General features: G+C 53.8%; 9 protein-coding genes across 10 annotated transcripts; 3 read left to right on the plus strand and 6 right to left on the minus strand.

Annotated features, from left to right (window-relative positions):
• Positions 1-761: 761 nt before the first annotated feature.
• Positions 762-3,014, minus strand: PV07_04158 (uncharacterized protein; the record flags this gene model as incomplete). The annotated part of the gene is made up of 6 exons (XM_016390941.1): positions 762-1,722; positions 1,791-1,909; positions 1,972-2,022; positions 2,084-2,173; positions 2,233-2,433; positions 2,493-3,014. The coding sequence occupies 6 exons, from the start codon at positions 3,012-3,014 to the stop codon at positions 762-764; spliced, it is 1,944 nt and encodes a 647-aa protein (XP_016252843.1).
• Positions 3,015-6,448: 3,434 nt separating this feature from the next.
• Positions 6,449-7,133, plus strand: PV07_04159 (uncharacterized protein; the record flags this gene model as incomplete). Its single annotated transcript, XM_016390942.1, has 2 exons — positions 6,449-6,525; positions 6,617-7,133. The coding sequence occupies 2 exons, from the start codon at positions 6,449-6,451 to the stop codon at positions 7,131-7,133; spliced, it is 594 nt and encodes a 197-aa protein (XP_016252844.1).
• Positions 7,134-7,610: 477 nt separating this feature from the next.
• Positions 7,611-9,711, minus strand: PV07_04160 (uncharacterized protein; the record flags this gene model as incomplete). The annotated part of the gene is made up of 7 exons (XM_016390943.1): positions 7,611-7,820; positions 7,905-8,198; positions 8,301-8,477; positions 8,593-9,211; positions 9,272-9,367; positions 9,432-9,471; positions 9,546-9,711. The coding sequence occupies 7 exons, from the start codon at positions 9,709-9,711 to the stop codon at positions 7,611-7,613; spliced, it is 1,602 nt and encodes a 533-aa protein (XP_016252845.1).
• A 2,797-nt stretch (positions 9,712-12,508) lies between these two features.
• PV07_04161 (uncharacterized protein) lies at positions 12,509-13,673 on the plus strand (the record flags this gene model as incomplete). The annotated part of the gene is made up of 2 exons (XM_016390944.1): positions 12,509-12,640; positions 12,726-13,673. The coding sequence occupies 2 exons, from the start codon at positions 12,509-12,511 to the stop codon at positions 13,671-13,673; spliced, it is 1,080 nt and encodes a 359-aa protein (XP_016252846.1).
• A 156-nt stretch (positions 13,674-13,829) lies between these two features.
• Positions 13,830-15,385, minus strand: PV07_04162 (uncharacterized protein; the record flags this gene model as incomplete). The annotated part of the gene is made up of 1 exon (XM_016390945.1): positions 13,830-15,385. Exon 1 carries the CDS (start codon positions 15,210-15,212, stop codon positions 13,830-13,832), a length of 1,383 nt encoding a protein of 460 aa, XP_016252847.1. The 5' UTR covers positions 15,213-15,385.
• A 138-nt stretch (positions 15,386-15,523) lies between these two features.
• On the plus strand, positions 15,524-16,931 carry PV07_04163 (uncharacterized protein). The gene has a single exon (XM_016390946.1). It carries the CDS (start codon positions 15,574-15,576, stop codon positions 16,807-16,809), a length of 1,236 nt encoding a protein of 411 aa, XP_016252848.1. The 5' UTR covers positions 15,524-15,573; the 3' UTR covers positions 16,810-16,931.
• On the minus strand, positions 16,714-18,958 carry PV07_04164. 2 transcript variants are annotated; one of them, XM_016390947.1, is made up of 7 exons: positions 18,822-18,958; positions 18,730-18,766; positions 18,612-18,679; positions 18,173-18,555; positions 18,055-18,122; positions 17,338-18,000; positions 16,714-17,274 (listed from the first exon to the last, which is right to left on the minus strand). In XM_016390947.1, the coding sequence occupies exons 1-6, from the start codon at positions 18,921-18,923 to the stop codon at positions 17,687-17,689; spliced, it is 972 nt and encodes a 323-aa protein (XP_016252849.1). In that variant the 5' UTR covers positions 18,924-18,958; the 3' UTR covers positions 16,714-17,274; positions 17,338-17,686. The 2 variants fall into 2 exon arrangements, with proteins under 2 accessions (XP_016252849.1, XP_016252850.1); XM_016390948.1 differs by lacking the exon at positions 16,714-17,274 and having other exon boundaries at positions 17,307-18,000.
• A 1,645-nt stretch (positions 18,959-20,603) lies between these two features.
• Positions 20,604-21,854, minus strand: PV07_04165 (uncharacterized protein). The gene has a single exon (XM_016390949.1). It carries the CDS (start codon positions 21,830-21,832, stop codon positions 20,621-20,623), a length of 1,212 nt encoding a protein of 403 aa, XP_016252851.1. The 5' UTR covers positions 21,833-21,854; the 3' UTR covers positions 20,604-20,620.
• An 819-nt stretch (positions 21,855-22,673) lies between these two features.
• On the minus strand, positions 22,674-27,560 carry PV07_04166 (uncharacterized protein; the record flags this gene model as incomplete). The annotated part of the gene is made up of 3 exons (XM_016390950.1): positions 27,355-27,560; positions 24,844-27,092; positions 22,674-24,785 (listed from the first exon to the last, which is right to left on the minus strand). The coding sequence occupies exons 2-3, from the start codon at positions 27,067-27,069 to the stop codon at positions 22,674-22,676; spliced, it is 4,338 nt and encodes a 1,445-aa protein (XP_016252852.1). The 5' UTR covers positions 27,070-27,092; positions 27,355-27,560.
• Between the last annotated feature and the right edge of the window lie 60 nt (positions 27,561-27,620).

A 27,620-nucleotide genomic window follows, 5' to 3' on the forward strand; every position in this document is an offset into this window, starting at 1 on the left:
CTTCTCACCCAGTTAATATATTCCCTGAGATTGCATTTCACAACCTCACACAGCACGAAACTCCGGCTCCCCAACAGTCGTGGTACCGTTCTGGATATTGTGATGTCTCAAGCAAATTGACATAAGTTCCGACTGGATCGTCGGTCAAGCCTGATGGAACTTGATAGCTGTCGAAATCGACGGAATATTCAATGGATTCGGCCTTTGCTCTCGGAAATTCACTCTGCTGTGTATTTTGGGCAAAGTATAGATCCTGAGTCTCGTCGCTCGTATTCTCTAAAGTCGGGTTAGAAGGGAACATTCAAGGGGTTCATCTAGTAGACCTACCCGCCGATGTCGATGTCGATGTCGCGCTGAATACTGTCAACTCGCCACCGGTAAAAGGCCTGAGTAATAACGCGATCACCTCGGATCCACCACGATTGATCTGTTCAACCTCGTATTACTACCTGCATCTAGCCTTGGATAGGTTTGGTGTCCGGCCACGGTCCATCTTGTCAAAGTCCCCTCTATTAGCTCGGGTAGTAATGACGCCCGCCACACTCCTAACCCGATAGTGACGCATGCTTGCGGGATTTACAATTCGTGAGGCACAGTACGGTGCAATGCAATAGAAGGAGATCCCTGATCAGGACAGATTCAAATAGGCTAGGCATCGAAACGGAAAATTTGTTTGAATGACATGTCTCGGGTTTGCCGAACAAAATGGGATATTACCTCGTCAATCGGCTGATGATTAAGGACCCAGCGAGAGGAAACTTTCACCCTCGTACCATATCATCGTCGGTTCCTCCGTGGATCAACAGGGCAAGTATACTGCTAAACTTGCGCGAGATCTCCCAATATCCAATCTGCTTGAGTGTGTCGGCCAGCGTACACAAGGTCGACGCTTTGATAGCAGAGAGGTTACCTTTCCGAAAACCCATTACGTCTTGCCACTGGTGAGCAAAATTAATGCCCAGTAGCTTGAGCTCTGGGAAATCTAGGGCACCGTCGGGGGCTGGGTCGGGCGGAAAAACTGACAACGAGTTGAGAAATGTCGCCCATACGATGGCCGCCGAGAACAACGCTCTCGGGACGTGAATGGCAACCACCCGCCTCGAGGAGAGCTCTTCCAAGTTCTTTTGTAGAAGGAAGGCATGCATCAGACATCTCCTGGCTTCGACTGACCTTGTCCACCCGTGTACGTAAGAGGTGTGCGATGCAGCTTCCATGGGACCTTGCTTTCCGACCGCTAGCTCCAGGCGATGGAGATCGACAAAATTTGACATGCATGTCCAGTACCACAGCGCCATGAGGAGCAGCGTATCATTCTCGGCTTTGATTGCCACCCCGTAGATCTGATACCACACAATCAGGTCGGCTTGGTGCTCTGCTCTCGAGATCTCGTCATGTTGGTTGCCGATCCTGTCTTCGCTAATGGAAGCACCAATCCCCTGAAGGACGGCGTAGGCGGTAAAGACGCTGTGGCAACAACTTGCGGCAGCGATGTGATTTCTTAGGAGCGGAGGGCGCGCGGCGCCAGCGTGGTCGCAGATGAAGCTGTTTGAAGTCGTGGAAGGATCATTACGAATCAAGCGTGCCCAGTTGTGTACATTGGTTGCGAGGAAAGCGTCCGAGTGGCAAGCTAGAGGGATACAATTTCCTCGATGCCGGAGAAAAGGCTCATGATGGAATAGAGCCGTGATTTCCGCGTCGTGGATAAAAATGGCCAAAGCAGTACTGTGGAGCGAAGAGTTAGCATGGTTGAGAGAGAAAAGATACCTCAGCAATGCACAAAAGGTCGGTACCGCTTCATTTCTTCTTTACGTGCCCATTTCCTCCATGCTTCCATCAATTGAGAGCCCGAGAGACCTCGGATATCAGGCTTATCGTTCTCAATTTTGAACATGTCTGCCCTTCTGGCCCACTAAGATCGTTGTCAGTGTCCGATGCACTTTCAAGGCATTTACTGCCAACTTCAGAACATACCGAGATGACTGTCCCGTGAAAGGCCGAAACTATGGCAAGGTGGCGAGGCTTCTGCACGTTGTTGATAAGTGCCTGATTCGATTGACCAGTAAGCCATCAAGTCATGACATACTCCGGATAATATGCCAAAGGTCTGTCCAAGAAGTGCCAACTGGACCATGGGCACGGTCTCTTCTTTATGGCGTGTCTGAATCGAGTCCCACTATCAATTCGGATCAGCGAGTGTCCGGGCCTGTAATTTCCACGGGCTTCTGTTCTTACCGACGCCATCATGGCGCGTAGAAGCCTCTCAAAGAGCAGCGACCCGTAATGAGCCGATTCCGACGTGCCCAGGAAAAGACAACCGATAGAGCAGATTGAGAGCAATAGGCCGCCATTTTCGGTCGTTGGACGGAATGTAGGAGCGTGGAGGATGGGTAGTGCCGGATTCGCTCGGGTGAAATACATCTGGATGCACATTTTCTGAGCGGATAGCACGTCAGCGAGCCGCTGGAGACTGGGGACCTTGTGCACCAGCTCACCAGGAACTCAATCGATGGCAGCGGTTCTTCTGGCCATCTCGGACGAAGTCTGCTTGATAGGCCCTGGCGATACTCTTCACTCATTTCAGTACGTGGAGCTCCTTCGTTCCCAGGGCTGGCAGGGCCTGAGGGGTTGCTGTTCTCGGATGAATTCGCCCGCGTGGCATTGCTTGTCTCGAGTTTTGTATACCATGAGCGTTCGACCACCGTGGCCGTTGAATGTGTCCGAGTGACTGCTCCTACCGGCGGCACTCTCGCTGCTTCGGGGTTGTCTGGGAGAGCAGGGTGATACTCTGCGCTATCAATTGGGAAAGATCCAAGGAGATTCCAGTCGAGGTCGCCGACATCGAAGTTTCCCCAAGCAATACCATCCTCCTCAAAATCGTGAGGAGACGGATTCAGGGCAAACTCGGATGTGTCAGCCAAGCCGTGTCGCAGGTGGGGGTCAAAGTCATTCTGAATCGTTTGAAATTGATCACTTGAGCTAACGGCGTTGAGTGGCCAGGAGGGAGCGACTTCCATCTCAGGGCCACGGGAGTCTGTGGTAGATGGCATCAGGTAAGCCCCTTCGTTGAGCAAGGGACGTTCTGCCTCGTGGACATGCTCGACGCCTGAGAATTGCATGCGCGTTGATTCTTCTGAAAGGCTAGGGTCTGATGCTTCCAGCCCTGCTTGCTGAACGCTTGGGCTCGTCACAGGACGAGGCGCTGAGAATCACCATCCTTATTAGCAGATCTATCCAGGCTATAATTCCAAGCTTCACTCACCAAGCGATTCCTGTAGAACATCTGACTGTGTCTGTCTCCAGGCCCCCGGCGTGCGGCTCGTCTTATTCGTGCTACGGGGCTGGGGAGTTGGACGCTGATGGACCGAGTAATGTCGCAGAACAGTGTCTCTAAGGGTAATGTTAGTTCGTGGAACTGGGTGGACCGGGGTCCTTGTCGGTGACTTGCGATCGACTGAATCTCTTCCCGCATATCTCACAAGCGAATGGCTTCTCTTTGGTATGTGACCTGAGATGGCGTCGCAAGTGGTCAAGCTTGTAGAACTCCTTGTCACAATGTGAACAAAGCCTAGTGGTGGTCCGTGCAGTAGCATCTCGGCCCTGAGATCGGGGCGGAGTGACGCTGGCCATGGAGGTTGCGGAGTTTTGCTGAACGAGCAGCGTTGAAGTGGTTGTCGGCAATCTGTGAATCGTGCCAGCTTGAGATGCCCAGTTCTGGCCACCATGCTGAGGCTGGTGGGCCAAATACGAGCAGCTGGGGCTCGGCAATCTCTCGGTTGCCCCGCAAAGATGGCACGTCCCCGCCCCCCGCCTCCAGATGCGCTCCGTCGTGGGGTCGAGTGCTCCGTACTGGTTGTTGATTCTTTATATCGTCTTCAGCGGGCCATATAGCCAGACTCCTGCTCTAGTCGGCAGCAAGTTTGCAACAGACCGCGACCAGAAGCAAGCCGCGACCAGAAGCAAGCCGCGTCAAAATGGAGGCCCAAGATGCCAACTACTTGCTATACTACAATCCGTACTCAATATGTTCCCTGATGGTGTTATACACTTTAAGACAAAGAGGGTCTCCCTATCGTCCCGAGGAGAGAATCCACGTGGACACGAAGCTGGTCGACATATTCAACGAAGAACAGTTGGAGGAGGACTTCCTCGTTAACATTAACGACCACGGCCAGGTGCGTAGGGAAAACATTCGCAACGTCGGTATCGAAGCATTACTCACACTCGGACCAGGTACCCGTGCTAGCTCATGCGACTCTTCTGGAAGCCCCGATTGCGGACAGTCTCGAGATTACCTTCTGGTTAGCCTCGCGATATCCCGATCTGATGCCCAGTGAGCACGAGGCTGCGATCCGTCAGTATCTGATTGATTTGCACGCTCTGAACTATTTTTCCTTGTCTTTCCCTGGTCGACCTCAAATCGCCCGAGGATTTGAGGCCGCTGTGGAGCGCCGACTAGATAGCCCGGTCATTTCAGATCGGTATCGGAAGGCGTTAGAATTCAAACTTGGCGTGTAAGTGTCTCATTCCGTCTCGCTGAAACAAGGGCTGTGCATTGATTTATAGTCAGGATCAAGCGTGATAAATCAGGTGGCATGGTGCCCGCTGTGACGGCAGAGAATGAGGAAAAAGCCAAGACGTTGCTTGCGTCGCTGGAAGGGCACATGGCCGAGGCGGAGAGTTGGATATTTGGCTCTCAACCTACGGCTTTGGATGCGCATCTGGTTGTTTTCATCGCGCGCATGACGGACGTCGGTCGGGACGGGCTAATTCCTGACAAGTTGAAATCGTACGGTACCTGGGCAATGCAGAAGCCGGAGTGGATTGAGATGATGGAGGGAAGGAGAACTATGGTTCCCCGGTAGGCGGCGGTGATATTGGACGGTATTACACCACGCCTTATCAACGAATATATCAAAACGTGGCGAAACAGCTGCGATCCTTCTCAGCGTCCGCTAACAGTCGCTCAGAGTATCGAAAAGGTAGAGTGCACAGGCTGCAAAGTTTAAAGAAAGTGTTCTACCACAAATAGTATTGCTCGAACAGAGAGTGTTACGGCGACGATAGCCAGCGGCCCTGCTCTTCCTTAAGCTGAACAATGCTATCGGGCCGATCCACGCCAGGCAGTTCCTGCGAGATGGGAATATTCCGATGCTCGAGAGTCCACGAGAGGAACTTATAGCTCTCCCGATACCCTGTGACCTCAGGAGAGAAGCTCGACGCCGAAGGGGTAACCGGCACCACCATGTCCCTCACGTAAATTACAGTGAGCTCATTGATTTTCCACCCTTCCTTCTCAACTTGAGAAAGTCGATACGTCAGGCGACAGTACGAGAATAACTCATATTCATGGCCGTCGACCTTGAAGCGAATCATAATGCTGGCCGAGGCCTCCGCCAGAGCTTTTCCCTGCCGAACGGAGATTTCGGCTGGAGTCATGGAATGGATGGCGGTCGTGCCTTTGTTCGCCATTTCTCTAGAGCCCTGGACAAAACCGTCGGCCGTGTCATCTATCCTATAGCGGGGTACTTCTGTAAGTCGCGGGATAACAAGAGGTGAAGGAAAACAATCTGTACCAGGAGATGGTGATACGAGTCTTCGTGTCGTTGGGATGATAGCATAAACGCAATTGCTCCCATTGATTCGTATCGCGATACCACCGCTCTCGTACCAGCAGCCTGGCAATGAGCAATTCATCTTGTAGTGCCGTAAGTTCGGAAGGCATGGTGAAAAATGATTATAAGGGGGCGGGGTTTTTTCTTCGCTGTTGGACCCTTGCAACAGGTCTTCGGACAACCCTGAGGCAGCTCTAGATCCGTCTATTTATTCTAAGCCCGGAACAAATGTCTAGTATATGCCGTCAGCCTAGAAGTTGCTCGTAAACGCAGCGAGGTTGCTGAGCAGAGGCAGTGTTTAGCGCCCTGCATTTTCGATGCTTCCACTCCAGCCAGGTTCAAGGCTGAGAGTAGACACTGTGAGGTTTGTGGGGGGAGACAAACACTACAATGGTGCCCCGCAAATATGTACCCCAGTTCTTGACCTCAAGGGAGTGGAGCTTAGTCGGCTAAAGAGGTCGTCTTTGATACAAGTGCGTGTACCCCCTTTTGTTTACCTGATGGCCATGTACTACACCCGATACGAGCTACATACGCGCATGAGCTTGTGGTAATCTGCAGGCACGATCTCCAGCGCATTTGGAAGAGTAACTTCCCTTATCACACATTCAAAGAACCAGACACTGACGTAGTGCATAGCTCCTTGCTTATGTCATCGCCCACATGGATGGTGTGGCTGGCTACAGAGAGCCTGGAGATGGATCTTTATCATCGAAACCATCGCCACCTGTTTCATAGGGGTCCTGGCCCTGTTTATCTTGCCCGACTGGCCCGAGCAGGCCAAGTTCTTAAGCGAAAATGAACGAACGGTCCTCCTTACTAAACTTGCAAGAGACATGGGCGAATACGTGGAGACGAAATCGACTCTGCAAATTCTGAAAGATACAATCACCAACCCGAAGGTTCTTTTCTGGTGCGTCCTGTCCATTTATGCCGATGTCTCTCTGTCTCCCTGTACAAAATGTCGGTGAATGAATTGGAAGCTGACTGTTTCTTGCGGAAAGTAGCCTGATGTATTTCGGCACCGCCGTCACCGGCAGTTCGTCTTCGTTCTTCCTACCTAGTATCCTAGAGCAGCTGGGCTGGACTTCCCTCAAGGCTCAGTATATGAGCATTCTAATCTGGCTAGTTGGATGGGCGTTTTCCATCGTGAACGGATTCGTGTCGGACAAGGTGCAGCGACGCTGGCTTTTTTTCTGCGTACCTCTGTGCTTTTCCGTCATCGGCTATGCGCTGCTCATCGCACAAAGTCATATCGCAGTGAGCATACGCTACATGGCATTGTTCTTCGCCGTGGGCGACTGCTTCGCGGCCATCGCCCTATCCTTGACCTGGATGAACAACAACATACTAGGGAGCAAAAAGCGCGGTATCGTCTCTGCGGCCATTCTCGCCCTGGGAAACTGTGGAAGCGTGCTGGGCAGCAACATCTACCTATCCTTCGAAGCACCAGGCTATCTGACTGGGTTCTCCGTCTCTCTTAGCGCGATCATCCCCGCGCAAGTCTCGGCTATTGTCTAGCTCATCTACCTCATTTACGAGAACAATGCTAGAGCCTCTGGCAAGAGGGACCATCTCCGAAATCTCTCGCAAAAAGAGCAGGATAATCTCAGCGATAGACATCCGTCTTACAGATACGCTTACAGAAGTCGAATTTCGAAGTTGATGGCGGGAGGATTGGGCGAAGTGAATATAGTTGCTCAGCTTATTGACAAAGTAACTCCAGTGTATCTACATTTGTCAGAAGATAGCAGAACCACACAACCCAGGAACATGGAGATACCACCCATTTACAACATAATTCCCCGCCTCTCAATGTATACGATGAAATTCTTCTCACATGCTTACTTCTCAAAACGTCCCGCTTTTTTTGAGATTCAGATGTGAGAAGGAAATCTAATGAGGAATAAGATCAAACTGTTGATGGATATTTGTTTACTGCATCTTCATTCACCGCAATGCGCACCTGGTCTTTACATATCTCCGGTGCTCGGTTTTTTAGTCGTAGCGAGACAGAAACTCGTCTGCTTGCTGGAATTCCTTGCGGAGAATCTCAGCTCTCTCCTGCGACCGTGGTCTCAAAGCGACTGGAAATTTCTTGGGTGCCGTCAAGAAGCCTTTGGTAAAAGCCGTTTCGACATTGGTATCGACAGGGCCCCCAGTGGCAGACATGTCGAAGAACCACAGCAATTTACTCATACTGATAAGCTGGAAACAAACCGGCCAACAGGGGTCCGTAGTTAGCACCACAAACAACCAAAAAAAGAAGCAGAGGGATGGCAGGGGACGTACCATTGAATTCTCTGCCATGGTCTGACCAGAGCAAACTCTCCGTCCCGCGCCGAACCCGTACATTTCTCGTCTCCCTTCTTCCCTGATCTCCTCCCCGATTATGCCATATCGATTGCCGAGCCACCGGTCCGGCACGAACTCGTCGGGCGACATATACTCGGCCGGATCCCGATGAATGGTCCAGGCATTGGCAAACAGCATGGTCCCTTTGGGGAGAAAGTAGCCCTCGTACGAATCATCCTGGATCAGCGTATGTGGGATACCGCCTGGAGCGACAGGCCGCCATCGTAACGTCTGTAGTCGTCCCCAAAAATATAGATTAGCATAGGAGCTCTATCTCGATCAAAAGCCAGAAAATGAAACCTCTACGTGAGACACGGGAACTGGATATTGTACCTCTTGCATGAGAGCGTTTAGATACGCGTTGTCTTTGACGGCCTCGTAGGTGGGAGGATCCCGAGGTGAAATGGCGTCGATCTCCTTCTGAGCCTTCTTGAGGATATCCGGGTGAGAGATCATGGCCAGGATGAAATCCAAGATGCTTGAAGAGGTCGTGTCCGATCCGGCTTCCATCTGTAATTTTATGACCCAGTTAGAAACCGAGCTCGCTTCAAAAGCTTTTGGTACAACGAGCTTGAGTTGAAACGAAGAGCGACAAAATGACATTCAGTCTGGGTTCGAGTCTTACAAATAGACCGGCAATGTATCCAAGCCACTCATCACTGATGCCATGCTTCCTCTGGTCCTCAAACATGTGGATCAAGAAACAATCTGGACTTTTACCCTGGTTCAACTTAATCCTCGTTTCATCGACCAGCGCGGCGTACAGCTTCTTCTCGTCCCGGCGGATGGCCTTTGCTTCTCGCTTCCACCAGCTGAGCCAGTCCGGCAGGTACTGCAGCAAGGGGACGGCGTCGACCGGAGGCGTCGCGCCAGGCTCCATGAGGGCCAGGAACCGCTCCATGATGCAGTAGATCTCCTGGATCTTGGCCGATTGCGGGTCTGGGACGCGCTGTCCGTACACCGACGCGAGGACGACCGCGGCAGAATAGCGCCGGATGTACTGGTAGTACCCCGCCGGGTCGTTCATGATCTGGTACAAGGTCTGCGTCGCCTCGGCTTCCTGGATCGGCACAATCTTCTGGATCGAGTTGGCGTTGAGAAACGACTGTGCGACCTTCCTCATCAACCGCCATTCAGGGCCGTATTCGTTCAGCAGAATGTGGATTTTGTTGGGGAATAACAGCTCGTGCGCGATGTAACTCTTCGGTCGACTCGAATAGATCGATCCTCTCTTGTCAAATAGTCTAGACCGGCCCATGAATAAGGGGAATATAACATATACAACTCAAGGCTGAGAGACATACTCCTTGACAGGCTGATAGTGGTTCAGCACAACCACGTTCTGCGGGCCGAATTTGAGCCCGACGATCGGCCCATACTCCTTGCTGAGCTCGTGGAATCTGAGGGCTCGTGTTAGCTTTGAGAGAACAGAAGCACAAAAGCGTGCAGGGACTCGATCATTACTTGAGAAAGGACTTTGCTGGCGGAATCTGGTGCAAGTTCCCTGGCCAGTCAACCGTCAGTCAACAGATTGCTCTTGCGAGGCGCGATCCGGCACGACGACCAGGCTGACCTCACCGATGATTGGAAGTCCTGCCGGCCCTGGTGGGAAGTTCTTGGGTCGTCTACTGGCGATGCCCAGTCGCACGAGGAAAACAACAGTAATCACGGTGACGAGCAATGCCGTCAGCAGCAGCGTTCTGGCGGCCGGAGCCCGTAATAACTCCCAGCGAATGTCCACCATTTCCCCGAATCTCTGACAGGAGCTCTCTGGCTTCGTACAGTTCCTGGAGATGCACCTCTGGCCCAGATAGTTCATCTACCCTGCCCCATATTTCAGAGGAACATGGAGGTGTGTACTCGTTACCCCGGTTTGCGGGGCGACAAGACGGGGCAACGCTCGATTAAGGGGCTGATGTCATTCCAGTCTGCCCCGTCGACGAGCAGTCTGCGGCGCTTCACGCTGTTTGGATAGAGGATGGGACACGCTGAGTAGAAGAATAGCGTTGGTAAATAGTCTGTGGCGATTGAATGCCTGTTGCCAATACCGACTCTTCGCCGACTTCGATCGGAAACTGCCTCTCCGGCGACACGCGACGCTCTGAATTACAGCTGACGACAGGTAACATTTGAGATCTACAGCGTTGGACGTGTCAAAGAGATTTGATTCGCTTCAAAGGTTTCTCAGGAATAACGTGTTGGCGCGGGGGAAGTAGGTCAAGATCAAATAATCCAAATGATTCCCTATGTAAAGACCAGGCAATCGACAGACAGATATCCCCCACTATGAATACCTTCGTGTGAACTAGAACAGCCACTATTACCCGTCTAAGCGGGGATGGCGAGTAGTTCCTTGATGGCTTCTGTCGTTTCGTCGGGACTCTCCATCGTCCAAAAGTGGCCTCCCGGCATGTATTTGACGCGCACTTCTTTGGCATTCGGAATGTAGTCCCTCGCGCCCTCGTAGAACTCACGCGGCTGGGTTCGACTCTCATAGCCCTGCATGATCATGACCGGGCACTTCCACATTGCCAAGAGCCGGTTGCGGCGATCGAGCCATTCGGCGCGGAAAGTCGACGAGTTGAAATACCGTGGAACCGCGCGCGGGATCTGCGGATAACAATATTCCTGGATAATGCGGGAGAACTGGTCGTCTGGGATTGGCAACTTCGCGATCCAGGTATAGACCCAGACGACGAACCGTTTGGGATCCTCCATAATACCAGTCCAGGGGGCGTTCATGAAGATATCACCTTGCGGAGCAAGGACAGGATTGAAATGATGGAGGTGTTGCTCCCCTCGTCCATAGCGCAAGACGGCTTCAGGATGCTTAGCCACGATATAGTCGGCTTGTACCGTGCCTCGATCGTGAGTGATCATGTTGAACTTGGTAGCGGTAATTCCAATAGTCTGAAACATGGCGAACAGGTTGTCTGCTGCGCCTTCGTGGCGGTAGTCTCCCGCTTTCTTCTCAGACTGTCCGTACCCTTTTAGATCCGGGGCGATGCAACGATAAGTCGTGGCCAACGCTGCCATTTGATGGTGCCATTGGTACCAGGAATCGGGGATGCCATGGAGGAACACCACCACCTCGCCAGATGCAGGCCCGGCCTCGACATAGTGGAATCGCACAAATTCATGGTCCCCAGGAGCGTCGACAAAGTGATGCGTAAATTCCACGCCGTCCAGAGTCTCCTTGTCCCCTTCTTTGTCAGCAGCTCGAGGCTGGACGGAAGCAAAGTGCCGGGTTCGTTCTTCAACAAGGGCGTCTGGTGGGATGAAGTCGTCGACTGCCTTTTGAGCTCTAGCACTGAGCTCCGTATATTGATGTGATGACATCGTCTCATGGCCAGTTGCCCTTGGCTCCGGCTCCGTCGCCGCTGAAGGAGACATATTTGGTCGCAGCTTCTTCGTGTCGACTTTGGGTGATGGTCCACGATGGCACAATATTGCTGCTCACTGTCTGTCGTGATGCTACCCGCCCCAAAAGGGAGAGTTTTTAAGTTGATAATAGAGAGTTAGATCTGCCGTAAGGTCAGGAGGCTGAACGATTTGCAATACCGAGCCGCCCGGGTGGAAAACAGCACAACTGCGCGGGGCACGGGCGCCCCGCGGCGTGTCAAATGGGTGTCACCAGTAGGTGGACTGTATGTCAGTGTGGCAGCTCGGATAGCCATGATGATACAGTCAGTCGGATAGAACATGATTCCATGGCGGGGCATTGCAGAACCCAACCCAGCCTCCTCCTCCGTGGGGCGTTCACAAAGTTGTCTTGTAGTTCTCGTTAGAGGCCGCATTCTCTGGCTTACCCACCTAGTTTACTCATGAACAAGAACCACGTCCAACAGATACGGCTTGATCCTACATGGCGAATGGAAGCCGCTTTACCCTGGGCATGAACTGACCCTTTTGGTTCAGCTTCTCTAACAAGGGTGTGAGGACAAAACAGGAAAGTTTGAACGAAGCCTTGAATGCTGCCTGTGCGAGAAGTGTGTCAGAATAAGAACATTCCATTCTTTTTCTTCTCATCGTATAAGGAAGGATGGTCCACCCTCGTCCACCCTTCGATTCCACCATGCAGCCCGGAGTATATCAGCAGAAGACAGGGAAGAAGGCCGGGAGGGCGTCGACGGTGTCTCCAATCTCGACAAACCTGCCACAACAAGAGAGACGAGGCGGATGAAAATGCTCCCAACGCCCAATTCGGTTTGGAAAGACATACTCCAAGCACGCCCGTTGAAGATGCAATGTGATTGGCAAAGAAGGGAGCTCTCCATCCAGATCCTGAAGCGACCAAACGTGGGAAGCATAGCAACGCTGAGGTAGCATTGGCTAATGCACAAGATGACCTGTTGATCACGGACCCTATGAGAGGCCTGGGAATCCTTCCTAGAGCCCCGGTACCACTGCGAGAAGAGCCATCATCAGACAATATAAAGGGACCAAGGGTAAGCTCGTCTCAGAGGTATCAGGGACATGCCAACTGCACTCCTGGAACTACTTTCGTCTCCCCCAACAGTCTCCTCTACATAAGTCCCACCATGGTGCGTCTCGCAACGTCCTTGCTGCTCGGCAGTGCTTTCTCTACCGTCTCTGCCTATATCCAATACTCGACTGTGACCGGCTACTTCCTGCAAGACGACAATGCGACCAATGCTACCACATTTGACTATGTAAGTGAAGAGCAAATACTAAGCAATTGCGAAGAAGGAGAAGAAAGATGAGGGAAATCCCTTTCTAATGATGCTTCCTCTCCAGACCGCCACCAACTTCGGTCTCATCAACCAGAGCTACCCAACCGACCCGTCCAACGCGGCATCATTGACCCAGTGGCAGAGATTCGCCCTAGTCATTGCCAATCTCACCAAGTCCGCCCCCTCGAATGTGCAGTATAAACTGCTGTTCATGGGCCGCCATGGCGAAGGCTGGCACAACGCTGCCGAATCTTACTATGGCACTCCCGCCTGGAACTGCTACTGGTCCCTTCTCGATGGCAATGCCACGGCGACATGGTCCGATGCCCACTTGACCAACAATGGAATCGCCCAAGCGCTTGTCGCCAACAAGTTCTGGCTGTCCCGTATTCAAGAACAGAAGATCCCCACGCCGCAAAAGTACTACGTGTCGCCCTTATACCGGTGCCTGTCGACCGCAAACCTGACATTCTCGGGCCTCCCGTTGCCGCCAAACGAGCCGTTCATCCCGACGGTCAAGGCCCTGCTCAGGGAGTCGATCTCGGAGCATACGTGCGACCGCCGCTCCAACAAGACGTTTATCCACGCCCAGTTCCCCACGTACAAGTTCGAGCCCGGCTTCCCAGAGACCGATCAGCTTTGGACCGGTGTCACGGCGGAGACCGACTTGGCTCAGGACGCAAGATCAACGACGTTGCTCGACAACATCTTCTCGACGGACAAGTCTACTTACTTGTCCTTCACCTCCCACTCTGGAGAGCTCGGCTCGATCCTGAGAGTCCTCGGGCACCGATCCTTTTCGCTCAACACAGGTGCGGTGATTCCAGTGCTGGTGAAGGCCGAGACGATTGCCGGGGTGAGCACGATCTCGACGCAGGCTTGGACACCCAGCCCACACTGCACCGCGCCTCCCCTTACCAGCGTCAGCACTGGCGCGAATGGAGGGTGTGTGTGTCCCAACAGTGCCGCGCCGGTGACGACGACGTTGCCCCCTTTTGCGGCGAGCACTTGATTCGACAGTCCAGAAAGGTATTGCATTAGATGGGATGGTGTTCAGTCAGATTCAGCGAGCTGGTATCAACGGTAGTTTAGAAGATATACGAGGGAGCAGCGTGGGAAGGAGAAACATCGAACTGGACGCAAAAAGTAGAAATTGTATAGTCGATAATTAGGCGATGAGAAGTCCTCTGATATCTGCGCTCGGCTTCTCCCCTGAAATCATTTCGCCCATGACAAACCCCGTCCCCAGACTCAGACTGATTCCCCACGGACCGTGCCCAGATGCTATCCACACGCCGCCCTCCCCGGGTCGCAGACCGAGGAAGTGTTCAGGTATCTTTCCGATCACCGGGGTCCCTCTCTGACTGACGGGCCGGAAACAGAGTCCCTCCCTGACGGTCTCGAGATCGTCTTGGTTGACTTCATCGCCTTCCTTCGCGAGACCCGTCAACTGCACGGTCGTCTTGCGGAGCGACTTGATGCTCTCCGGGTCGATCATGGCTTTGACGTCGCTCGCCAGCTCGGGCAGCGGGAGGGAACTGTCGTTGAGGCCGCCAAGCCAGATCTCCGCCTCGCCGTTGCGGGCGAGCCGCGCGAATGCTTCCATGGCATACGACCAGTGGCGCCCGGGGGCACAGTATATCGAGTAGCAGAGCCAGTTGTCGCTGCCGCCGCCGATGTTTCGCTTCGCGGCATCCACAAAGGGCGTATTGTACCGCGGCGACTTGACCACGATGCTGTGCCCGGCTAGCGGCTCGATGGGGATCTGCAGCTTGCTTTCGGGGAACAGAGTCTTGAAGACCCTCGGGGTCCATGCGCCTGCGGAGATGAGGATGTCTTTGCACTCGAGCTCCCTGGTATCGACGTCGTCGGCATTGCTTGTGGACTGCAATTTGATCCCCTTCAGGGATCCGTCATCGTCGGTAAGGATACCCGTCGCCTTGGTCGAGAGATGGACCTGGACGCCTCTCTTCTTGCACTCGTCGAGCAGGAACTCGCACAGCTCACGGGGCTCGATCTGCGCACAACTCTCTGGCCCTGAGATCGTCTCGAGTGTCCCACCGGGCTGAGGAGTCCACACGGCAGGCGATCCGTCCGGGTTGAGCATCTCGCCCCCAGCGCCACCGCCACCGGTACTGTCCCTTCCGCCGGCATCAGGATTCGACGATCCCGCCGCCTCAGCCCGACTGGTCCCTTCGCGCAACCAATCGCCCTTCCTGTCCGTGGCTGTCGACTTCTTCGCAGCCACGCGCTCGTCGACGCTCAGGTTGTACGTGTGGCTGCCGGCGTACCCCCACCTGCGCGGACCGTTGTGCTTCTCGGCCAGCTCGCGGTGCAGGCGGAACGAGAGCGCGCCCAGCGACGCCACGGGCGGGCTGAACCAGTCGGCGGCGAGGAATCCGCCCGCAAAGCCGCTGGCCGAGGCGAGCAGTGCGGGCGAGGAGTCGATGATATGAATTGTTTTGGCAGGCGACGACGAGGCCCGCGCCAGCGAGAGGTAATACGCCGTCGAGAGGCCGATGATACCTCCGCCGAGGATCACCGTGGACATCTTTGCCTTGGTAGCCTTGAATCTATTAGTTGCTCTCTTTGTCTCAAGCCAAGGAGGTGGTTAGGAGAAGGGGAAAGCACGGCTTCTCTACATAGCGATGATAATACGATCCTTTCCACGTGCTGCTGCATATCATATGCTGCAAGAAGTCGACGCCCTTCGATCGAACGCTCTTCATCGCATTGTCGCAGTTCTCCGCCCCCAGGCGTTGTCGATAATGAATGACGCACTCAACGCGTTTTCCGCGTGCTGGAATCGCGTCTTCCGGCGTCCCCACAAAAATTTCTTTGAAAACTGCGTCAAGATGCGGCCGTCGTTCTCAGCGTTCCTTCAACCAGCAGCGGCGTGCTTCTAGCTTTCGATGAGAGGCATTGGAGGGCGACTGTTCGGCGCACATGGACACTGCTTGAGCGCAAAAATCACGCCGCAGATTCCATGTCTCAGATCGCCGATATGTCTGGTGAAGCACCGAGCCGTGTCGACGAGACATGGCGAAAAACCCCTTGAACGGATCATCCCCAACCCAGCGGCTTCGCACTACGAGGACAAACCCGTCTATCCAGAGATTCCCGTTCAAACCTGTGTCCCGTCGACACCGATATCGAGTTGCAATCTTGCGAGCACGAGACCTGCGAAGCTCGCGACGCCGGAGCCTCTCAATCAACAAGACTACAACGGGCCCATACCCATTGGTGACTGGGTGAGATGGTACTTCCGTCTGGGAAAATCCTATCTCGCCTTCTACAAGACGGGATTCCGGCACACCTGGCAGAACTATAAAGAGTTGAAGAAGATCCGAGGGAGGTTCGGAAACCGCAGGCTCGAGGACGTGGTGAAATATGGCGGCGGCGGCGGGGGCGCAGACCAGGCTGACGGTGCGCCAGCACCCAGTATAACCCGAGAGGAATACCAACTGGCTCTCCGCGCGCGACACGACCTGGGAAAACTCGTGCCCTTCGCCATCGTGTTCGCCATCTGCGGCGAATTCACCCCGCTTGTCATCCTCGCGATCGGCTCCGCCGCGGTGCCGTACACGTGCCGCATCCCCAAGCAGGAACAGAACGACTTCCTCCGACCGGCCCGCATACGACCCAAGTACACAGCACAGGTGGATCAACTACGGGGCGAAGGCGCCAGGACCGGCGCCGACCACGTACGCTGGAAGCTGGAGTTTATCGAAGCGTACCGCTTGAACGTGAACCCCTTCCTCCGCCCCGTTCCCGTGCTAGGGTCCCTGTGGCACACATTCTACTCCGGCCCGCGGCTGCGCAGGCACTGCGAAGAAGTGCTCTGCGACACCATCCTCATACGGCGCGAAGGCGGGTTCGACAGACTCCCGCCGCGCGAGGTGTTCCAGTGGAGTCTCAAGCACGGGTCGCGGAGCCTGACGGAGTACATGGATAACCAGCGACGCCGGGGCTTGCTCGTGGACCCAGAGTCGCCAGAGTTGAAGGAGATGCTGCTGCCCGTGGTCGAGGCAGAGGCGGATTACATACTCGGGGTAGACTGGAGACGGCTCAGCCCAGAGAATCACTGGCTCTCGGTTTTCAGGCCGACGTCTGTGGCGCCCGATGATCGGCACTCTACAGAGCGGTAAGGCTGCCCCTGCGCTCATGGTATATACAGGAGAGAGGGATATCGAGGCAATCTCTCAGCTCATTTTGTCACCCTAGACGGTGGATTCTTGCCCTTCAATAAATCTCGGATTTTCTCTTTGTCGCCCCGTATCCCTTTCCTTTCAGGCTCGCAATGTGCACTTTCGCAGTCCGCCTCTGGATCTGCTATCTTTTCGGTCGAACTCCAAAAGAAGCTCGACTTCCAGATGAAAAGGGGCAAACTTCGAATTCGGCTGCTTGAATGCGTGATCTTTGAATGCCCCAGCACCGCCCTTGCCCTCCGTAACCTTGATCAGTCCCTAATCGAACCAGTGGCTGATAAGGGTTGCGCAAGATGCCATAGTGCTTAGAAGGCAGTTTGCGACCATCGAGCAGCGTTGCGCTTCTTAAGGGATGCCCTAACGCGCAGCTTCGACTGTTCAAAGAGCATCCAGACCCAGACTGGTCTACCAGTAGTTATGTCCTACAATTAGTTCTGGCACAGATGACATGTGGTCGACAAGGCTTACCGAAACATCAAAGACAGCTTATGGTAGACCAATTTCCTCGTAACGACGATTTCTCTGTTGGAATCGTCCCATTCCATTCCCGTTTTGTCTTTATTGCAGGAATGATCTCGTCGTGGATCGATACCGAGGAATGGGATATCCCCCTCACGTTCATTGGTTTCATGTAATGATTGTTCGGTGATGAGCCCAGTCCACGCTCGAGAAGCTGAAGTGGCCCGGCAGCCGATGAGCATCGCAAGATTGTGGTCCTCGCAATATATTTCGTCGTAACTTCATCATGTCCACGTGGTCACCGCGTGACGAGGCGCCGAATCAGCACCACCGTATATGCGGAGCAGATATTGTTCACTTATTTCAGTTCAGCCACAGTGACATTGTACGTGCACAGTTCGACCTGGTCTGAAGCGTCGTCTGCCGTCACGCGCCGGGTCGACGACCGGAACGACTTCAAGTTTGCTTTCCCGAGGCTTGATTGTGTCACAGGGCCAGGCGCAGCAGCCATATTGGGTCCCGACAGGGCGTACTCGCGGTCCCGGTCCGTGGTCGCGAGGCCGAAGTTGGGGAAGTATCGGCGGAGCACGACGCGGAGGGAGGGCATGCAGATGCAGGCGATGCCGACGTTGAACTCGAGGTCGGACCAGTATCCGAAAGGTACAAAGTCCCCTGTGTGCGAGGGTGTCAACTGGGTCAACTCTCCGCGGGACGGACCACTCTTACATGTTGGATTCCAGGTGTCGCCGATGGAGATCATGCTCCACAGGCGCAGGATGCTGACTAGAGTGATACTGTTGTGTGGGTAAGCAACATGGCATTTCGTGAGAATAGGAACCCTTACAAGAACCCGACGCAGAACATGGACATGACCTGGAACTTCTTTTTCTTGGAAAGGCTCAGGCTCCAAAGCTGCCATATCGGCAGCGCGAAGATCAAGAGGTCCAGCAGTATGTTGGTGATGGCGTGCATCACGGCGCCGAGGTCGAAGTTGAGACACTTTCCATGTCCTGTCCCGTCCCACTGCGTCCAGGCGTAGGATATCGGGCTGCATTGGAAGATGAACAGGAACGTGAACGTGGTCCCTTGGATCAGCGTCGCCACCAACAAGGGAATCGCCACCCAACGGAGAGTCTTGGAGGGAAAGAGCTTGAGGTAGAACAGGAGAAAGGCCACTTTGGTGGACGCCACGCCAACGGCGTAGAGGATGCCACCGATGTAGAATATCTGGGGTGGTCATCAGCAAATGCCCACGTCTACGTGACTATCACGCAGCCACATACCATTTCCACAGTCTTTGTGTTGTCAAAGGGTAGACGCCAGGTGTCTCGTCCGTATCCATAATGCCTTGCTAACCAGAAAGTCAGAAGGAAGGTCGATTGTTCCGTGGTGAAGACGTACAAATAGGGTTGCAGATGGCATTGCCAATCATCAAGACCTAGTCAAGGTCAACCACCAGGCTTGAGCAATATTGACAACGTGGTCCGCCTCACCGTCCCGAGCCCCACGAGCACATCATCCCACCCCCATCGCACGGCGAAGTCTGGACACAGGGCTATTATCCGCGTCGCAACCAGGCAGAGAGCCACCGCCATCGAGGTGAACGTGACGGCGCTGCTCGCTGGACCCCTATTGCGATCTGGGAAGTTGCAGCTGGTTGAGGTGACATTTTGCGCGGCCGTTGTGTATCAGCGATAACTTCCTTCGAGATACCAGTTCATTCGAAGACATACTCAATGCTTCTCGGACCGTGCAGTTGGATTGCCAACAGTCCTGCCCTAGCTCGTAGAGGCGCGAGTCTGTACAGAAGCACTGGATGCCAAACTTGCACGCGGAGAATCTGCTTGTGATGTCGGAGGTGCAATTGGCCTGGTCAGGAAGTGTTAGACTGGCGGAAAAGGATGGTGGGGTGGCTGGGGGCGAGACTTACAGTGCACTCTGAGAGTGTCAACGTCTGGCTGCACGCAGAGTGCAACAGAGAGATAACGGCCAGAACGACAACAAAACTTCTATATGCCATATCAAAGACTTCTCGTTTGCCAGCCAGGTAGGAGAGACAACGGAAGCGAGAGTCGTCAAGGGCAGAGGCATAGATAAGCCCGTACTGTTATTCCATTCGGAGGATTGTCAACCTTGCAATACTGACTATTGCCCATCTCCGTCAGAGTAGAGACGATGCCGGGGAAGAGAATAAAGACTGTTCCAGAAGTGTTTCACCTAGACAGGCGAGTCAGCGAAGCCGATAAACAACCTTCGATCCTGCGAGGGGGAACCTGGAAGCCATGCGTGCCATGTCCATATAAGCTTCTTACGTCAGGCCAGGGGACGGTACAAGTGAGGGTCTTAACCTTTGGCCCCATCCTAGTACCAAAACCATGGCTTTATTCGAATACTTGGGAGTTATTAGTGCCATCCATGCGTGGCTGAGCGTCGGGCTATTCGTCGAAGAGAGTCAACTGTTTGATTTCGATCGAAGAGATGCTCTTGTGGGGACGGGACAGTCGGAGAGGCTCCCTCTTCAGGGGAGTTTATATTTCCGAGCACATGCAACGTCGATCTCCCACGCAATATATCATCAAAATCTCCAACCTTCTCTCCATCACGAGTCCATTGCAGCAGAAGAGCGTGAGATGATCGATCATTTAGTTCAAGAAAGGGGCAAGAGTTAGAATGATGTTGTCGCAAGGCTGGGCCATAGGGGGCGACGATGCGGTCAAGAATTAGTCGACTTGTGACCTTAGTCGAGAGGGACAATAGACTCATTCTCCGTAAGCCTCTGAAGGAAAGCAGGAGACAGATAAAGAGAGCGGAAAGAACTCGAACCGATCCCCAGTCAAAGCCTGAAGAAAGGTGTCGTCAGTGGCGCAGTCTCCAGCTGAGACGAAGACTGCCCGGGACCAAGATATCGTTCAACCTGGCCTGTTGGATTGCGCTCGATGAATTCAACAAGGATACGCCTGTATAAGGTTCGAGGAGACTTTGTTGTTCTTGGAGTAGAGAGTGGAGAAGAAGCCATTTGAGCAAGGCGGGTGGCACCTTGCTGATGAAGACTTGGAAGTTTGTGTGTCGGGAAATACTCTTAGCCTCGAGGCGTCCTGCATTGAGATGAGAGTTCCATTTCTTCCATTGCAGGCGCGGTTACGGTCATGAGGCTGCACAAGAAGGACGAACAACCAATATCTTGTTGACAGATACGTTAACGTCGTCAGATATAGCATGATCTCAAAGCTCCTGTCAAGACCTCCACGCCCACCCTCCCACTTCATCCCCATCCACTCCCTATCCCCTCATTCTATCCCGTGACAGCAATGCCGTACGTCGCCCTCAGCCTTCCGAGCAGATGTTCGCCCGCAGTGGTCTGGCCCAACGTCTCGGCCGTGGCCGAGCCACCGCCGCTCCCGATCTGCACCTTTTGAAACGCCGCGGCGCGCTCCGAGACCGCCCGCGATGGCACGGGCACCAGAACGGTCTCGTCGGCCGGCTGGACGAACACGGCGATGGAGTATCTGTCCGTGCCGAGCGCGGCCGCCGTCGACGCGCTGGGCCGTTGCTCTAATGGCTGCTCTTCCTCAACGAGCACGACGCGGTGCACGGTCGACTTCAACAGCCCGTTGGTCCAGAACTGCAGCAGGTCGCCAATGTTGACGACGATCGGCGGGAAATCCGGGTCGTGGTAGCCCGGGGGCGAGATGGGGACGCGGGCCCAGTTGCCGTCGTCCTGGAGGATTTCCAGCCCCGGTTGGCCCGGTCGCGTGAACAGGAGCGTGATGCTCCCGTAGTCGCTGTGCGCGCCGGCACGGATGTCTGCGTCGGCGCGGTAGTCTGTGCCGGCGGGGAGCTGGGGGTAGTAGAGCATGCGCACCGTGTAGGGTGACTTCTCATGCGACTTCACGAACCAGTCGGCGTCCTCTATCCCCAGGCCCAACGCGATCAGGCGCAGGACCCTCGTCGCCACGGCTCTGCAGCGGGCGTGAAAGTCCCGGAGCGCGGCGTCGGCCGCGGACTCTGAGAACTGCGGCGGCAGCGGTTGACGCCACGCGCACGTGTCGGGATCCGGCTCGGCGAGGTTGAAGCACTGCTTGAAATCGCCCCGCGCGTGGCTCTGCGGGTCCAGGTTCTCGACCTTCATGTCCACGAAGCCGCGGTTCTTGGTGATCTTGCAGGCCGCCTTTTCTGCGCCGCTGGCGCCCTTGAAGAAGCGGCTGCCGATGTCGAACACGTTCTGCACGGTCGCGGCGTCGAGATCGTAACTGCCCTGATCGCCATCATTCGCCGACGAGGAGGACGGTGAGCCAGAGATCCAGAGGAAGCCATGTTTCGCGGCCGCCTGGACAATCTCCCTCCCCAGCTCCGAGGACTCGTGGGAGATGTCGAACAGGGGCAAATCGATCGATGACTCTGCAGCGGGAGCTGCGCCGTTTGCGACCGACACTGCAGGCATGGTCACTGTCGAGAAAGTGGCTACCGTAGCTCTCGGAGTAGTCGAGCCTGGGGTTTGTTTCATTAGGCGGCACGTTGGGTATATAAGAAGCTGTCACACCAGATCAGCGACGGAAACGATTTTCGTAACCCACTTTCGACGCTCGGGACCGACCGATGGAGTAGCTTTTGTCGCTTGGAATGGGCAATTCTCCCATTGGCCGCCCGCAGACGATAACAGACCCGGCGAGCCGGCAATCTGCGTCGCTAAGGCTGATAAGGGCTGCAATAGCCTGGATCTTGCACGTACGCGATTGCCTGTTCACGCTGTATGAAATGCTGGCACATCGTCTTGTTGCAAGAGACCCGTACGAAAAGGAACCAATATCGTCTAGCGCCGTGAGAGAAGCACATATTCCATCAATCAATCAACACTTCCAATCCTGCAGCTCTGATTCGAAGACGGGGGAGGCTGTCGGGATCGAAAAGCCTGAATCGACCACATGCTATGCGCGAGATTGCCTAGGTGTACTGACTTCAGCGTCGAAAGAGCATCATGTGTGAGCTCAAAGGTCTGTAAGATTCATGCAGACGAGAAAGCAAGAAGCAGGCTGCGCGCGCAGAACCGTGCCTTTGCACAGCTGGCTAGTATGTAGGTTACCTACCATCGTTTCCATTGCTCTGTACAGTTTCAGGGGCATCTCCCAAATTTGCTTTCAGCCTCTTCCTGCCTGCCTCCAGGACTGTGCAATCTTGCAGACAAACTGTTGCCCGCTCGTTCGGACTGGAAATATTCCTCCACGCGGTATGCTTCCCAAAGCTGCTCTGCCCTTTCTCGACGTGTTGCCAATTTGTCACATTAAACGCTCAGAACACCAAAAAATCGAGCTTTCCAACTCGAAATATCTCTTCAAAGCCAAAGCACTTCACCTCGCTGGTCCCAGCAAAGTTGGCATCTGCAGATTGCATATCCACACCTTTCCAGTCCTTACTCCCATGCCGATCATACTTCCTGAGATGACTGAACGAAGTGGCCGATACTCATGCGGTAGCCAAAGAATGTTTTCTGAGTTATATGTGATCCACTCTCTATTTGAGCTCAGGCCCAAGCCTCGATATTGCGGATTTTGAGGCTCCGTTTTGACGAGTGCTGTGGTTGAAGCCGAGCATGTATTGAGAGCAATAGCGCCAATGTCAGTGTAAAGGTACAAGGCCGTACTGTCGAACGAAATTTTGTTGAGCCATCTGCCGATGTTGAACGTTTGCAGGCACTCACCGCTGACGGCGTTCCAGATTCGCACTGTGCGGTCGTACGTGGCCGCCGCAAGGCGAGTTGAGTCGGGCGAAAAGGCCAGCGACGAAGAGCCAACGTCGCAGTCCTCGAGCATCTCCTGGCACTCGCCACTGCCAACATCCAAGATCCGGACCATGAGCTGGGTCCCCGCCGCGCGCTGGATCCCCAACGCGAGCCGGCTCCAATCGTGTGAGAACGCTGCCGACGAGAGGTAGTTTGGACCGTGTGACAAGGCGGTCGTACGGTTGTACTCAAATGTCACCAAGCACTCACCGCTACGGACGTCCCAGATTCGCACTACACCGTCGAATGACGCTGAAGCGAGCCGTGTCGAATCGTGAGAGAACTCAACCCAACCAACATCGCTACTATGGCCCTTGAGTGTTACCACACACTCGCCACTATATATATCCCAGATCTTAACCATATCGTCACGCGACCCTGACGCTAGTCGAGCTCCGTCGGGTGAGAAGGTAATAGTGTTGACGGTCCTGCTATGGCCCTGAAGCGTCTGTATACAATCGCCGCTAGATGAGTCCCAGATTCTGACTGCACAGTCCCATGACGCCGACGCCAGCCTTACCAAGTCTGGGGAGAATGCCAATGAAGTGAGAAAGACGCTGTGGTGCTTGACCGTCTGATTACCATAAGCGCTCTTGGTGTCCCAAATTCTGACCGTGCCATCCAGTGATGCTGACGCCAGGCGAGTTCCATCGGGTGAGAATGTAACCGAGCTGACTGAGCTGTTGTGGCCTTCGAACGTCTGTAGACACTCGTAACGCTTCGTATCCCAAATTTTGATCGTTCCATCAACCGTTCCTAAGACCATCTGGGTCCCTTCTGGCGAGAAGGCTATAGACAATGCTGGGAGTTTGTCCTTCAGTTGTCGGACGTGCTCACCACTGTCAACATTCCAGATGTTGATTATGCCATCGCGCGACGCAGACACCAGCAATTTTCCGTCATGCGAAAAAGCCAGTGCGGAGACCACACCAATATGATGGCCCCTAAGTGTCTGCAAGCACTGGCCGCCGGTTGAATCCCAGATTTTGATCGTCCCATCGGATGCCGAAGCAAGTTTGGCTCCGTCAAATGAGAGAGCAGCAGAATAGAGCTGGGAATGATGCTCAAGAATCAGAACGCACATGCCGTTGCTCGTATTCCAGATCCTAACCGCATCGCCGTTTTGAAACGCCACGAAATGGCACCCATCAGGTGAGAATGCCACTCGATGGGCACGGGGTGTGTAAATCTTGTGAATCTTGAGAGTTTGTATGCACTTGCCGTTGTCAGCATCCCATCTCTTAATAGTGCCGTCATCTGATGCTGACGCTAGTAGTGCCGACTTTTTAGAGAAAGCCACGGCAGCAACGCCGCCACTATGTTCCGTTAATGTTTGAACACACTGTACGCGACCAAGGTCCCAAATCTTAATCGTGCCCTCGTCTGATGCTGATGCTAACTTTTCTCCGCCAGCTGAGAACGCCACTGCGTTCACACGTTCTGTGTGGCCCTCGAGCGTATGCAGGCACGCACTCCATTTGTCTCCTACTGGCGGCTTGATCTCAACATCTCGTGGCTCTTCAGTCCTGAAATGACGCCTAATCAGGCTTCCGCTTGGACTAAATGTGAGTGCAGAGTAATATGCCTGGAGAGGGCTGGTCTCTATTGCCTGCTTATTATACAGGATAAATCGTCGGGCGTCTGTACATAGCTCGGCAAGTTCGGAAGCACCGGGTCTCCCCTAATGAAGTTAGTGAGAACCATTAGGTATCTACATGATACTGGTATCTAGATCTTACCTGCGTGAGTGCCTCAAGTTTCTCCACTGAAAGAACTCCCTTTGACATGCTCTTGCAAAGACTCAGTGCCTCGAGCCAGTAGAGATATTTCTCCTTCACGAACAAATCTACCGAGCCTCCATCCTGCAGGTCGACGTTGCAATCTGTACACTCGGGAGACTCCCACTCCCAGAGATGATCAACCCAGTACAGACAGGAATAGCGACATGCTGCCAGTGGGTCAGGATTTCGTCGTTGAACATGCTCAATCGGGTACCCTGGTCGGCCCAGGTCATAGACATCCCTTCGCAACATTCTGGACATGACTCGAAGCGATCTTGAGAAAATATGTTGGTGCATCTCTTTCATTCCATGGGAAAAGATCTCAGCGGAAGCCTTTTCGAGTAGATAATCTTTCGCTGACTGGTGCACAAAGTAGATGGTGTCGTTACGAATCGCAAGGAAAGAACCACATAGGCCAATCATCTCCTCCAAGGACTGCCGATCGTCGGACACACTCTCGAGTAGCTCTATAAGGGACGATAATTCGAACAGGGTGATCGGTTCGTATGTGGCTGAGACCAAGGCAAGGATTCGCTTACAGAGTTCGGAGCCTTCTGATTCGGATATTTGTCTCATCATTCGTCCATAAAAGGAATCAAGTCCGGGTGGAAACATTTTCAAGCTCGTACGAACCAACGCCCGGGGGGTGTTCTGGAGCCTTTGACAAACCAAAGCGACCCAAAGGAAAGTGTCGTTTGCATTCAAGGATAGATACCCGAGTACTACGTCTCGAGTGTTGGCATCATACTTGAGCTGGCCCACTTTGTATTGAATATAGCCTCCGACGGCATCCGAAATAGATCGAGAATTCAGCTCCAGACGAACCCGCACTTTAGATTCAATCTCATCCAGACCCCGCTCGATTGAGGGCCAACGACGACTGGAGACAAGCCATTTGACATGAGGGGATATAGATGACATCTTGACGATGAATCCTAACAGTTTTGGCAAGTCCGCGGCCGAGCATTCGTCCAGGGCGTCGACAATCAAGAAAGTTTTATTCAAATTGTGGTCCTGCAAGATGTCTCTGAATATATCGCACAAAGCAAACCACGCGTTCGAGTCCTCAAAGAGTGCTTTGCCTGAGTGCTCGTACTTGTTCCGAATATGCGATATTAGCGATGGCTGCTGACAGACAAGCATATATATCAGGCCTCTTGGGACGGCCGTGGCGTTGCTGACCTGAGAGTTAGCAGCCTCAAGAAAATAGAACGACAGAAGATCGGTTTTGTTCATCGACTCCTTCAGCTCGTCGATGATGCCGCAAAGTAGCATAGTCTTCCCTTTGCCAGGATCGCCCTCGATCCATAGCAGGCGCCTCTGTTCGCCACTGCGCCAATTTTGGAAGTCGGAATGTTCGATGATCCAGCGGTACGAGCCTTTTAATAAGCCGCCCCTTTTGTCCTCGATATCCTGCTTATGATCAATGGGATCTATAAGACGAATGTCCTTGATGCAATCTTTCAACTTGTCAATTTCTTTCCGGAGCCGTTCGAACGCCGCCACTCTCCCTTCGCCATACTCGAGAGGCATTTCCACATCAAAAATGCCAAGCAATGAGTAGGCTAGGTCCTCTTCCTTCGTGGTATCACGGGACTCCTTCCACCGCATTCGATCGTTGACGCTGAACTGATATAATGGCTTCCCTCTTAACGCCGTCACTGGGATTGCCGTAATTTCGTGAATCTGCCGCTCCAGGGAACGCATATCACCTAGGCGATGGGCATCTCTCGAAAAGAATTCAATTGATGTGGGCGCGAGGAGCTCCGGAAGTGTCCAGCCGCGGGTGAACCATCTGCTTTCTTGGAATGCTTGTTCCCAGGGAGCTTGTGTGTCGTGAAACGAGACATCGGAAAGGTAGACGTAGCACTTCGTGGAGCGCTGATACCAACGGAACATAGACGAGATGGCTTTCTGAAGTTCGGCAAAGATTTTCTTGTTGATGCAGCATGTATCTATCCAGGAGTATCGAAGGCCATCCGCCGCAGCCCTATTCGAGCAAAAGGCGATCTTCTCCCAACCAGCCTTACGTTTGCCCGACCCATCTTCCGCATCTTGAAAGCTGACCTCCTCTTCGTTGTCTTCAAACCAAGTGTGGGAGAGGATTGCGTAGGGAGGGACGTCTTTGTCGGTGAATTCGCGAAGGATGAGGTCGCCATCGGGTTGGCGCTCTAAGAGACGCATCGCAAGACACGGGGAGGGCGTCCCTTAAATTCTTGGTCAGATGACGTTCGAGCGACTCGTCAAGAATATCAGCGCAGAATCTATTCGCAAGCGTCCGTGGAGAGACGTGGTGGTTATGTTAAGTCTGCGCCGGTGAGGCTGCAGTCGCGAGGCATCTTCTTGGCGCAGGCTCACCCAGTTGGATGGCGAAAGACTAGGCCTGACGCGATTCGACACTTCGGGCGGCCCGTTGTATGGATAGTCTCGCCGAGTTTGCATTACGCATCCTGGGATAGGTCTTCTTACCTGGTTAATGGTTAGACACCTCATTTGGGAATCTTGCGGAGCTGCTTTGAAGCTTGTCGGCGCACTGCCAGAAATTAGGCCCATAAGGGCCGTTACGCGTGTCGCGACAATGGAAGTGCGTGAGAATACAGACGAGATCGCTGGGGCAGCTGTTGACTGGTGGTTTATGTCAAGTTCGGCAGTCACAGAGGCCATCAGGGCAGTGCAAGCGAAGGCGCCTGAGCAGAGGATGCATGTAAGGACGATGACAGGGTACGGAGTACAAG

This window comes from Cladophialophora immunda (genome assembly GCF_000835495.1).
Source record: "Cladophialophora immunda strain CBS 83496 unplaced genomic scaffold supercont1.2, whole genome shotgun sequence".
NCBI lineage: Eukaryota > Fungi > Ascomycota > Eurotiomycetes > Chaetothyriales > Herpotrichiellaceae > Cladophialophora > Cladophialophora immunda.

Excerpts from the sequence above, each read along its gene's own strand:
- PV07_04163 (XM_016390946.1), top strand. The coding sequence starts at position 15,574 with ATGAGAGGCATTGGAGGGCGACTGTTCGGCGCACATGGACACTGCTTG.
- PV07_04164 (XM_016390947.1), bottom strand. The coding sequence starts at position 18,923 with ATGGCGGTGGCTCTCTGCCTGGTTGCGACGCGGATAATAGCCCTGTGT. Across the intron at positions 18,556-18,611 it reads ACACAAAGACTGTGGAAATG|ATATTCTACATCGGTGGCAT; the intron begins GTATGTGGCTGC and ends TGACCACCCCAG. Across the intron at positions 18,001-18,054 it reads CGACACCTGGAATCCAACAT|GGGACTTTGTACCTTTCGGA; the intron begins GTAAGAGTGGTC and ends CCTCGCACACAG.
- PV07_04165 (XM_016390949.1), bottom strand. The coding sequence starts at position 21,832 with ATGAAACAAACCCCAGGCTCGACTACTCCGAGAGCTACGGTAGCCACT.